Here is a 12,536-nt window from a genome sequence, read left to right as displayed (position 1 = left end):
GCTCGTTGGACTGGACATTATGTCATAGCACGTAATTACCCGCTATGGAAGCTCGGCTTCCTAAATAGGACTGATGCAGAGCGGGATGATCGAACAAGGCGATCGGGTGTGGGGCGCATACTCCAATGACGCTCATCCGCGGTCCCGCAATGCCTCGGTCTAAGCCCTAACAGTCGCGCTCCACGAGTACATAGCTCGCTTTCCGCTTCCGCCACCCTCCAAACCCTGTATGTCTATTACCTTCGATTCTCAACCTGCAATCCAGTCTTCCCCTGCGAGCGAACACAGCGTGTACTTCGACGCACCCCTTATGCATTTTTTCACCAAGAAGAAAGACAGTAGCGACGACTTGGTTACGGGCAATGCTAGCACCCAGGATTCAGTCGGGTCTGTGAGGCAGCAAGACAAGCCCCAAGACTCCGGTGAAGAGGAAAGTAATCTCATTCGCAAGCGATCTGTCACCATACCAGCCGACCCCGTCGTGGCCGAATCGCGAGACTACGCAACGGAAGAAGTGCCTGACGGTCAGCGGGCGGCACCAATTCAGAAGACCTCTCGAGGGACATCCATGAGCCCTCCACCAGATTCGGGCTACGGATCTTCACCGCCATCGGCAGTGAGAGCTGATGATGCTCCTCGCTCGCCCTCACGCAACACGCGCCGCAGCGCCAACATCGAGGCCGTGCCTGTCGTCTGGTCAGACAACAGCGAGAGACCTCAGCGTGCCGCTGGTTCAGAAGATGACGATGACAACCTACCGGCGGGTCAATCTTTCGGCAGCAACGCGCGACGAGTATCGTCCATGCGCTCCGTTCGCTCGTCAGCGGATCGCGAGACGACGCGTACTCGTGATCGTGATCAGGCGAGCATCCGGAGCAGACCTGCGTCGCGCTTCTCCGAGCGCCGTCGGCGCATCAGCCTGAGCGGCGGTTCGTTCGCTGCAGGCGCGGGGACGATAGGACCTGGCTCTACACTTCGCCCGGAGGACACGGCTAGCTTCCATGCGCGCAGCAAAAGCGTAGACGCGGAGCTCACGCCCAAGCAACGCTCACGCATCCAGAAGGTCAATAGTAGGTCGGCCAGCGTACCCATACAGCATCATTGACTCACTACTGTATGAATGTTGCAGCGAAAGATGGTAAACGCGTCGCGAAGGTTATCAAGGCCGAAGCGAAGGCCGAAAAGGCAGCCATAGAACAGGCGATCCGCGAGCTCGCGGACGTCCAGAGGATGCAGCGGCAGGCGATCAAAGAGGAGAGCAAGACGGTGTCCACGCATGCAAAGGCTCTCAGGCAATTCCACAAAGACGAGCTAGAGTACCTTGCGGCGCGTGCGAAGTACGAACGTGCACAAGCAGAACTGCAGACTTGGGAAGACATGAGGGACTCAGCAAGGCAGCACGCAGCGGAGGTGACAGACAGGTTGCAGGAGAAGAACCAAGAGGTGGAATGGCTGCGGGCACAGAAGGCCGCGGACGATGTGAGTAGTGTGTCACATGTGTCTATGCAACACTGATGGCGTCCTACGTGTAGCGCGAGCGCGAAGCAAAGCTGAAGGTGCTCACTGGAAGGTCATAAATCCAATTTTGATGTTTTATATGTGTCCCATACCCCTGTAATGAGTTTATACGTATACACTGTGCTTCCGGAATGTCATCGGCATATTGCCACCATCCATATGAACGAACATGAAGAGAAGAAAGCTGCAGAGTTCCGGTGCCCCCGAGTTACGACGTTATGTGACTCAAGACAGACCGGAGCGTAAACGTAGAGGAAGGAGTGGGACTTATGGGCGTCGGTAGGTGACGCGTCCATGTGATTAGCACGTGGGTCGCGACGCCTAATCAACGCGTTGGCGCCCAGGATAAGGTCGGGAGTACTACCGGAGTTCCAAATATTCCCATGGCATCATGCAGCATGATACATTCTCTATTCCACTCCCATGTCTATACTGTCTGAACGTCAAAAGGACGATCTGTGCGTACCTATATGACTCCTGGGTAGTAACAAGTTTGACAATCACAACAGCAATAAATCCATTGCGGAGTATCTGTATGCACAAGACCTTACAGAGATTGCCGACAGCCTATGCGCTCGGCTGAGTCTCGACTATAAGTCTGAGCCAAACTCAAAGTATGCGGGTTTGTTAGAGAAGAAGTGGGTCAGCGTAATCCGGCTACAGAAGAAAGTGCGTGCTGGCGCACGCGTCGACTACCTGATGCTCAGCGCACTCCTGCATGGCAGCTTATTGAATCCGAGAACCGTTACACTGCGCTGCAAGAAGATATTGCTGCGGGACCAGCACGCCGTAGGGATGCCCAAGTTGATTGGCTGCCCACCGCGCCCGCACGGTACACGCTAACTAGCCATCGTGCGCCCATCACACGTGTCGCATTCCATCCCACATTCTCGCTGCTTGCGTCTGCCAGCGAAGACACGACGGTGAAGATATGGGACTGGGAGACGGGCAGCTTTGAGCGGACGCTCAAGGGACACACGAGGGAGGTGTGGGGCGTCGATTTCGATTCCAAGGGGTCGTTTCTCGGTGCGTAATGTGGACACAGTCTTGTCAGAGCGCTGCAGGCTCATGAGCCTTGTGCGCGACACTAGCGACGTGCTCATCGGACCTCAGCATCAAGGTGTGGGACACGCAGCAGTGGGACAATGCCGGATATAGCGGAAAGACCCTGCGCGGACACGAGCATACGGTGTCGACTGTCAAGTTCTTGCCTGGGGACGACCTTATCGCAAGTGCTAGCAGGGACAAGACAATCAGGATCTGGGAGGTTGCAACAACGTAGGCGTGACATCCCCTGATCCTTTATCGCAAAAAGCTCATCGCACCACTCCCTGGTTGCAGCTTTTGTATTAGAATGATCACTGGCCACGAAGATTGGGTGCGCATGACTGTGCCATCCACCGATGGGACGCTACTTGGAAGCTGCTCGAGCGATAACGTGTAGTACTCCAGTTCGCACATCCACTACTAGTATTAATACCTCCTCAACAGACCGCACGTGTATGGGATCCAACATCAGGCGTCATGAAGATGGAGTTCAGAGGGCACGGTCATATAGTCGAGGTGATTGCATTTGCTCCGCTCGCATCGTACGCCGCAATTCGCGAGCTTGCGGGATTGAAGGTACGCTCCACTTCTCCCCGCGTTTGGTCTCCTTATTGACGTTGGCAAAGGCGGCTACGAAAGCTCCGGGCGCATATATTGCCACGGGCTCTCGGGACAAAACGGTCAAGATATGGGATGTCCATAGCGGGCAGGAACTGAGGACGTTGGTGCGTCTATCCTCCAATTGACAAGCCCCAATCGACGAACTCTGATATACTACCCTTGCCCCATTAGAGCGGCCACAACGACTGGATACGGGGGCTTGTCTTCCATCCTTCGGGTAAGCACCTGCTCTCCGCATCGGATGACAAGACGATCCGCGTCTGGGAACTTTCCACGGGGCGCTGCATGAAAGTGGTAGAGGCGCACTCCCATTTCATCACCTGCCTGGCATGGGGCCCGCCCGTGCAGGCAGGCGGAGACATTAAGGCTGCCTCAGGCTCCGGGAACTTGAGGGGCACTGGTGCAGACACTGAGAGGCGGATGAACGTGTTGGCCACAGGAAGTGTGGACCAGACGGTTTGTGTGTGGTTGCCGTGAGTGATTCGTGTTATGCTATCGTTGCTTTCGTATTGCTATCGCTGCTTTCATATTGCTATCGCTGCTTTCGTACTATCGTTTTAGTTGTTGTGCTGCTATCGTGTAACTGTCACGTTATTGTCACGCATACCTCTTGCTATCTATCTGTCCATGAGGTCTCCATAAGGTGCTTGAGAAGTACTAGCATTGCGCTGGTAGCAGCGTCTGAGTCACTCGATATTGAATGCATGATGCTCGAGTTGATACAGGCGATAGACCATGGCTAGTGTGTGTTCTTTGCGGCCTGTGCCGTCGTGCACCTCTCGATCATATTTGGCTGACCGTGGCTATAGTTGTAGTATAGACTACGAGCTTCTTCGAGGCAACCAGACCTCCCCCTTCACTCGAGAGTTATCGGGACCTTTTGTGTCACTGTGTTGCCGCTTAGGTACATGCTTTTGTCCTTGGTAGGCGCCTTCTCAAAGGAAGACCTGCGCTCATCATTGTCTGCATGTACACTAAACATACCGTCGCTTCGCTCAGGCCATTGAAAGCAAGAACGAATGATAGGCGGTTGGCGATACAGTGGATGGTGAAGGCATCCATTATGCACCAGAATACTAAACAGGCAGATTCACTCTTCTTTCAATCTTGATTCAATCTTTTGGTACAATAGATTGATCATTACATACAGTGTTTGGGAATAATCAGCGGATGCCTTCCCGCAGGATCTGGATGGTTTGCAGATACAACCCGGACTTTGAAATAGGCCCGTTATGGCGGTCCGTGCCGTTTGGCAGAAGAAAGGCGCCCGGAGAGCAGCCGTTACCAACAAATGACTTACGAGGGCGGGAATGGATAAGGTAAGCAGAATGATCGTGCTTGAGCCAGATCCGAGCCCGAAAACAACGTCTGCAAAGCTCAATGTAGCCTAGGGAGGTTCCTCTCCTCTAGATGCAATCGTGACAATCCAGACTTTTCGGCGTCTAATAGCACGGCAACATTTTTGAGGCCAGTCACCCGTGTTGCTGACACGATTTAGAGCTTAATTCTATTCTGTAATCGTGTCCAGACGCTGCGGGAAGGCATCCGTTGTTTCATTCAACCTGCCATCGGGTTCCATTCAATCTTCTCCTTAATAAGACCAACATGGGCTACTCACTTCAAATGTAAGCTAAATTCAATCTTTTGGACAAACACATCGATCCTTGCATGCAGTGTGTGCAACACTAACATTTGCTGGTACTCCATTTCAGGACATACCGACGGTGGTGGTGGGTGCATACTAGGTAGGAAAGCCTTTTCCTACAAATGTACTCGCAGAGCCCGCGGCCTTGCGAGATCACGGATTCCGGAAGCGTATTCCAGCTGATTTATACTGTTAGACCTGTTGAACTCAATGTGTGCGCAAGCGGACTCGGGTGGGAATGAGCGGGGCCTGCAAAAACGGCCTACTGTGGTAAATTGTGGCTGTGACGATACTTTGCCGGGCCCAGTCATGTCGGGACCATGGTCACGACCGTTGGTTCCAAATCCCGCATCAACTCCACTTGTGCACAAATATTCTCGGGTAGGTCTAACGATATGGAATCAGCTGTCAAAGTCCGTGACGCTCCATATTGATATCCAATCTCTTGGCAGCATTCAACTCGGTCAGCATCTCTGTCGCGCGTATGATAGCGATCTGAGCAACACCTCGTTGAGAACTCCCACGGGAACAAGGTTTTCAATTGCCCTTCATTTATTAAGACCGCGTAGCCAGGCGTTACCCCATACAGCGTGCTAGTGTACTTGCCTCTACTCCTCGTTCCTCCTCCGATATCGAATACGTCGCCGTCTCGTTCACAAATTTATAGCGCAGACATCACACGAGCACTACCATTGTCAGGTGTGCAGCGCGTCGCTGTCCCGCTGTCACGTCTACGCGCATGTCCTCCAATGCCTCACCTATCACGAACGCGGATATTAATGCTCTTCGTTTAACGTGAGCATTTCATCTAGTCGTTTGTGCACAAATGACTTACTGCGACCTTCCTTAGATTCATCGGTACTAGTTGTCAGTTAGCTGCCAGCAGTAAGCAGCAGACTTAACGGACCTGTGTTGTGGGCTGCGCTGACCTCATGCGCATGCACTATCCGCTCAGCGATGATCTTTCACGAACACATGATGACTTTGTCTGACGAGATACGACTCGTTTGGAGCCACAAATTCAGTGGTGCCACACTCGTGTTCCTTCTCAACCGATATCTCGTATTGTCTCTTGGTGTAGCAATCGTGCTTCAGACAGGTGTCTGGGACACCGCTCTCGTAAGTACTCTGGCTACTTTCAGCCACAATATTCTCTCACAGTCATATCTGTTACTCCACAGAGGTATGTGCTACTTGCTTAATAATGTCAATTCAGAAACTCACCTGCAGCCAGTTGCGAAGCAACAATTATCTTGTACGATATCGTGAGCATATTACTGACTGTGATCACAGCAGGTAGGCCATCAGTCCCTGTGGTAACACGTCTGTTCTCCATTAATCAAGAAGCCGCTGTAGTCTTCTCAGCGCTTCGAGCATATGCTATCGGCGGGCTGGTCTTGTTTCCGGCCGCAGTCACGCTATTTTTGGGTCTGCTACCCGCAATCGTCGCCATAGTAAGCACTGTGTCATCATTCTCAATCGTCGCATTCTAAGTAGCAACAGTATTTCATGTCTAGGTCGTCGTACGCGTATGTGTTTGTCGTCAACGGCTCACCCCTATGTGATTATAATGAATATTATCCAATTCAAACTTACAATCGGCAAGTCTGATCGGCCTTCTCCTCCGCGTCCTTCAATGTTGACCTCATTCGCAGATGTATACAAATTCCCTCTTTTCTTCGCAGGTAATGACTTACCAACGAATCGTCAGTAATATTTGCTAGTCGCGCGTGTGCAATTGCCGCGGACGTGATTGTCCTGGCGGTCACATGGATACACACGTATAGAACTCGGCAAACTGCACACCAGGGAATTTTAAAGGGAGGTTTGACCACATTACTAGCACGAGATGGTATGTGAATGTTATGTACGATTAAAGCACATCGCTCAATGGCAACCGTGGAATTAGGTACGATATATTTCGTGTACGTTCCATTTGTCGCGCAGGAACTCTTCCAACGCTGAATGAATGGTACAAGTCTACTGCTCGCCTTGAATATCATGCAGATGACGATCAAGTCGGTGGGCGGCGTGAGTGCCATGTCATTCTTCTGGAATATCTTCTTGACCGAGCTTCGAAACAGCCTCTGACGAATTTTGCTTCCACTTTCACAACTCCGTAAGCAAGCTGCTCGATTTCATCGGGTTACTCAGTACTGACGGATCCTGCGCAGAGTTGCCGGCATCCTCATCTCAAGATTCATGCTAAATCTAAGACACATTCATTACCTACAAAGCATGGGGATCACTGCCAGTGTCATCGGTAACCTAGGCGCACCTCTCTACGATGTAGTGGATGAATCACGTCATACGGCCACTCTGAGTACATCCCAGGCGTCGGATCTGGCGATTGTCGGACAAGAAGAGGACCCCGCGTCGTTGGAGCTTGTAGATATGAGCTCTGTTCCTGTGTAGAAATTATAGCAAAGGAATTGTACATTAGGCAAGATCATGATGCATATACGCAGATAGGTTCCTGGTTCGAAGTCAATCATCTTGCAACGAACCCCGATTAAGATGATCAGCTGCGGCAGGAATGCACGTGGTTGATTGATTGACAGCTTTCGAACGTAATGCGCTCTCTCTTGAGGAGACGGGCGCAACCTCGGACCTAGCCTGGCATTCTGCATGCTGTAGGGGGCTAATATAATGCTACCTATGCATGGGATTCAGAATACTTGGATACGCCTCCGATAGGTCTTGGCGGCCGAATGAGGTGGGATCGACCGGAATATTGTAAGCGATCTACACAACAGGGCACAAATCAGGGCCGTATGATCTCGTACGCTCAGGCTATTGGAGGCAAGAACGAAGGATAGGCGTTTGGCGATAAAAGTGGATGGCGGCTGAGCGCGAACCAGGTATTGAAAGGCATGGTTTCTATAATGCGGAATACGAGGAGAACGCGCGAGGATGATAGCTCCTCGCGGGTATGATACATCTCATGGCCCGCGTCTCAGTCCAAGAGAACTATAATAATCACACCATCTGTCCTTCCACCGCGTGAGCTACAGCATGGAAGAGAAACGGCCATGACTACATATCCAAAGACCGCCGCATATCCATCACAAAATTCAAGGAGTCTACCTGGGCGCGGGGGATTGCAATAGCCTACAGCCCGGACTGTACAGATTATCGAATAAATTAGAAACGAGTGACTGAATGCCGCTAGCATGTAAAGAACGAATCAAGCGGTAATGGTGTTTTCTGATAGCAAGGAGGTTGTGACTGGCCATGAGATGGATTGGGTCCGATGCACCCCCTTGCCCGACACGACAGCGGTGTCGGGCTCCTGTACGGTGCTGTTCAAAGGTGCCAAACGTATTGTGCCCATGGGAAACGAGTCTCCTAACGTCCGCATGCTAAACCGACGGTGAATGTCTAATAGGGCGACGTCAAGTTGCAATTCGGCACTTCCAGCCCCCGCGCTCACCTTTATGCCTGAAGAAGCCATCTTGCCTCTCGTTGGAGAGCCTCTCCAGCGTCTTGTGACTCGTCTCCGGTATCAGGAGCGTTGAGGCAAGACCGGTGAGCATAAAGAAACTGAAAATCTGGAGGCTGCACAAAGCATACAGTCAAACCAAGTTTTAGATCATGATGAAGATGCACAGCGCATACATGTGGCCAATGAACGCGTTGCTGCCCCCGATATCTTTCATCCACTGAAAGGCGATCTGGGCAACGACAGCCCCAATCTTCCCACTCGCGGCTGATATACCGTGTGCAGTTGACCGGTATCGCGTAGGGAAGACCTCTCCGGGGACGATGAACGTCGTGGTATTGGGCCCAAAGTTCTCGAAGACGTTCGCAAGGCAGTAGAGGAATACAAAGACGTTCCGGCCACGAGTCGTCGCAATCAGCTTCTCGTATGCGGACCCTGACGTTCATCATGAGAATACACGAGGGCAAGGTGATTGTGGGTGCACGCACCCATGACGATAAGGAGAACAAAGAGAACGGCAAATCCCATCAGCTGAATAGGCTTCCTGCCCCATCGGTCAATAAATATAAACGCAAGCCAATAGCCAGGGATGAAGCCGGCGACGGTTAGTATGAGATTGCCGAGGGAGGTATTCGTTAGGTTCTCATATATTGAAGCAGCGCCGGTCAGACCCTTTTGCGGAGACCCGAAGCCGATAGCATCCAGAATTATGGAAGAGTTCAACCCGAGGCCATAAAACGCAATCTAGACAGCCCCGTGCATACTATCAGCGTCATCGCACACTTCTCTCGCGAACGCCACACATACATCGAGCGCAAACCACGAGTAGGACGTGCCAAGCAGGACTTTGAGATTCTCCCATTTAGAGAAGTACGACTGAAAGTCCTGTTTGCTTGCGGTGCGCGCCGAGAGACGCTGGAAGGCCACCTCTGGGTCGACGGTATAGTTTACAGGCGTGAGAAACGCGTCGACGTCCTGTGTGGCTTTTTGTACATTGCGCTCAATATCCATGGTAAAGCGGGGAGTTTCAGGGATAGTCAGCCGAAAATAAAGCGCAATAGCGCCGGGGACACAACCAAGGCCAATGATGATGCGCCAGATCTGGTCGACGTCCTTGAGCAGCTTGGAGGTATCGTCCAGCATGTTCAGTTTGTAGCATCTGACCGCTATGCAGGAGATAGCAGTCGCAGCTGTGGAGGACATTCTGTCGTCAAGGTTGACCTGCGGTTCCAAGCAATGTTAACTCACCTAATTGCCCCCAGCCCTGGTTAGCAAACACAGCAGTCATGACGCGTCCGCGTATGTGGACAGAGGAGAACTCCGACGATATCACTGCGCTGAGTGGGTAATCGCCTCCGACCCCTATGCCCATCTGATCTGGGTGATGAATACAGCGCACGGGAAAAAGTGATTTTCACTCACAAACACCCGCCAGACTATCAGGACGCCGACGACGCTAATTCCGTATGCTGGTGCTGCAAGTGTCTGACCAAAGGTACCGACTATCATCAACAAAAGCTCCACGCCGTCTGTTCATGCGTGCCATGCTGAGTATGACAATCAAATCTTGGAGCGCTTCGACTACTCACAGATACGCTTACGGCCGAGAAGATCGCCCAGCCACCCGAATAGTAGCTGGCCAATGATGATACCGACTGGCGTGGCTACCTTGATGCCGAGTTGCTCCATAGCAGTCAGCTGTCGCTCTGCAATGTCCGATGAGCCCTCTGGCGCTGTTGAAGGTCAGCGCATAGCACTTGCATGATCATGTTCGAGGCTACTTGCCTGAGCCATAGAGATAGCCCAGCATTCCCGCGACTATGTTGATCGCGAAAATATCATAGCTACGACAGCGGGGCCCGATTACACATGAGTTTCTGGAAGTATATAGGGGCACGATGCATCACTTACGCGTCTGTGAAGAAGCCGGCGCCAGAGACGAACGCCACCTTAATATGGAACCATCTAGCATAGCGTGTGATGGATCAGCAAGAGCTAGCACTGTTGCTCGAGACACCACTAACGAGAATCGAGCGTTGTCGATTTCGGATAGAACTGCGCGGCGTCGTTCGTCAAGCAAGTGTACAGCATCATGCTCAGCCGGTGTAACCACATAGCTGTGGAGCTCCTGCGTAGATGTTCTATGAAACACAGTGACCTTTGATGAAGTCGCCATGAGTGCAGGCCCGGAGCCCTGGTGGGTCCGCGTGGTGAAGTGCACTATAAGGCAAGAGATCGCCGCCGGCTATTTTGCGCTACAGACGCTTTATACATGCGGTTAAACCGCCGGTATTCGCAGGGCGGCTAGGAACCGCTAGCACAACCAAACAGAGACTGAACGGCGATGTGCCTGGGCAAGCAACAGCGGGAGATGCGCCCGTATGCAGGGCCTCGATGCCCCGAGGATCAGTGTCTTGCCAAATACCCTTGGCTCGGGACCCTGGGTCTCCTCGAATAAACCCTGCAGCGCGGCGGTAGGCGGCAGAGAAGATTGGGCCTGTTCAATATGTCCACCTAAAGGAGCTTCCATGTGATAGATACCACCTCCGTTTTAGCATCGGATAGCAGCTGAGACCCGGGTTACTCCTGAACCGTAACCTTGCATAACGGAACAACCATTTTGAGTCTTCAAGTTCCATCATCATGGGAGCGGGTGTCAGTGTGAGGGAGGCCCAGTCGTGGTCCTGGTGCCGACAGCCAACAAGTATTCTGCAATTTCCGTTGCGATGCTGATGCATAGCATCCAGCCACAGCCAAATTGCCCAGAATGAGTAGCGCCATCAGGCGCTCAAGAAGTGTGGCGGAAGGCGCAGGCTGATCGGCTAGCGCCTAGTACTACGCACGTTCGTGCCCAGAGACGCCTCCTTACTACGGCCCTGATAGGGGCTTGTCTCTTCGTGCGGCAGCTGCATAGAGCAGAGATTGCACGACTGGAGCTCAAACTGGCTGTGGGTGTCATCTTGCAGGTCTTTCGACTATTCACGAGACATTGTGGTACTCGAAAACCTAGTATTTCAACGGTAGTGTCGACATACGTGGTGAACAGCGGTATGAATTCTCACGTTCCAGGGGAATCCAACGTATCGTTTATTTCCGCCGCAATTGCCACGATCGCTCCGGGTTCCTGAGTAGCGTCATTCTAGGATGATTATTTGCAATGTACCATCTTTGGGTATGCTATTTCACGGGCCTGAGGCCAGGTAGCGAACTTGTGAGTAAGGCTGCCACTGTACGAAGCGAGCATTGAGTCGAAGACTACAGCAAGTTCCGTACCTGCCCAGCATCGTAAGGGATCCCAGAAGGGCGATCAGAAACGCTCGCCCATGATATCATCAGGTGCAAACTAGAGGCGGCCGACAGTATACCGATCCCGACGCGAAATCATGACCGAGAAGATATAGCGAGTTGCGTGAACACAGCCAATATCTTGCGTTTTCGTCAACGACTATATGCTCGTACAGTGTGTGCTCATCGAGCAAGTCATTTGTTCAACTGTGAGTGTGATTGTCTGTTCGTGGCGAGGGTATTGATCATTCAACGGAACAGGCAAAATGGCTGCAGTCTAGTGCGATGGCCCTGGCTTTAACAAGCATTGCAGATACGAAGCTCACCTCTAGTAGACTAGATTTCTGGCAGGGTTTGAGACTGAAGCCGACGAAACTAGATTCGTGTTTGACCCGGCCTGTAGCCAGCAAACACGTAAGGAACTGTAACTAATCTAGTACAGAGATCCGATGAGTTTGGCATTGTTTGCCTCGAGGATGGGTTTCGTGGCGGCCGCGATTCGCGTCCTCTGACAGGCAGCTGTCTCTTACTCTATGCCTCTATGTATGCACTCCTGTAGACTTCTCTAGAATATAGGGATTGGATACAGCGCATACCGGGGCTGGGGTGAGTGAAGCGTTACAGGAACAAAGTATCAAAGCACAAACTTCAAAACGAACGGTGTGAGTACCATATGAGGTTATGTGATCTACTACAGTAAGTATCGATTGTACTTCCAACAGGCTGCTCACAGTGCCACCGCTGATTCAACATGCGCCGCTGTCTAGTGGCGCTCCTCGGCGCATGACACGTACCCTCGGAGCATTCACAGCAAAGAGACCAGTCAACTAACCCAGAGAAGACTTTCACCGCAAGGTACTCTAGCAAGTGCGCAGACATAGATTGTGGACACGCGATTCCCTTTATCGTCGGGGTACATAGCAAGTGACATAATCGGGTTCTTCGGTTCAGTAGAGCATGACTGTTTGGGACTGAGGA

The 12,536-nt window shown here is 52.0% G+C and overlaps 3 protein-coding genes across 3 annotated transcripts; 2 read left to right on the top strand and 1 right to left on the bottom strand.

Annotated features, from left to right (window-relative positions):
- Positions 1-229: 229 nt before the first annotated feature.
- Positions 230-1,577, top strand: POSPLADRAFT_1061484 (hypothetical protein; the record flags this gene model as incomplete). The annotated part of the gene is made up of 3 exons (XM_024481388.1): positions 230-1,070; positions 1,130-1,479; positions 1,533-1,577. 3 exons carry the CDS (start codon positions 230-232, stop codon positions 1,575-1,577), a joined length of 1,236 nt encoding a protein of 411 aa, XP_024334602.1.
- A 364-nt stretch (positions 1,578-1,941) lies between these two features.
- POSPLADRAFT_1049997 (hypothetical protein) lies at positions 1,942-3,663 on the top strand (the record flags this gene model as incomplete). The annotated part of the gene is made up of 8 exons (XM_024479892.1): positions 1,942-1,976; positions 2,028-2,187; positions 2,244-2,544; positions 2,610-2,796; positions 2,860-2,956; positions 3,010-3,141; positions 3,192-3,290; positions 3,358-3,663. The coding sequence occupies 8 exons, from the start codon at positions 1,942-1,944 to the stop codon at positions 3,661-3,663; spliced, it is 1,317 nt and encodes a 438-aa protein (XP_024334601.1).
- Positions 3,664-8,018: 4,355 nt separating this feature from the next.
- On the bottom strand, positions 8,019-12,437 carry POSPLADRAFT_1156131 (hypothetical protein; the record flags this gene model as incomplete). The annotated part of the gene is made up of 17 exons (XM_024487034.1): positions 8,019-8,212; positions 8,265-8,389; positions 8,450-8,708; positions 8,762-9,017; positions 9,081-9,439; positions 9,522-9,537; positions 9,696-9,802; positions 9,863-10,006; positions 10,185-10,328; positions 10,432-10,528; positions 10,699-10,770; positions 11,117-11,219; positions 11,336-11,397; positions 11,437-11,546; positions 11,733-11,781; positions 11,885-11,955; positions 12,353-12,437. The coding sequence occupies 17 exons, from the start codon at positions 12,435-12,437 to the stop codon at positions 8,019-8,021; spliced, it is 2,253 nt and encodes a 750-aa protein (XP_024334600.1).
- Positions 12,438-12,536: the final 99 nt, after the last annotated feature.

The sequence above is a fragment of the Postia placenta genome (assembly GCF_002117355.1).
Source record: "Postia placenta MAD-698-R-SB12 unplaced genomic scaffold POSPLAscaffold_17, whole genome shotgun sequence".
NCBI classification, from domain to species: domain Eukaryota; kingdom Fungi; phylum Basidiomycota; class Agaricomycetes; order Polyporales; family Adustoporiaceae; genus Rhodonia; species Rhodonia placenta.
Note: the sequence above shows the minus strand (reverse complement) of the source record. Positions and strands in the feature narration are given on the sequence as shown.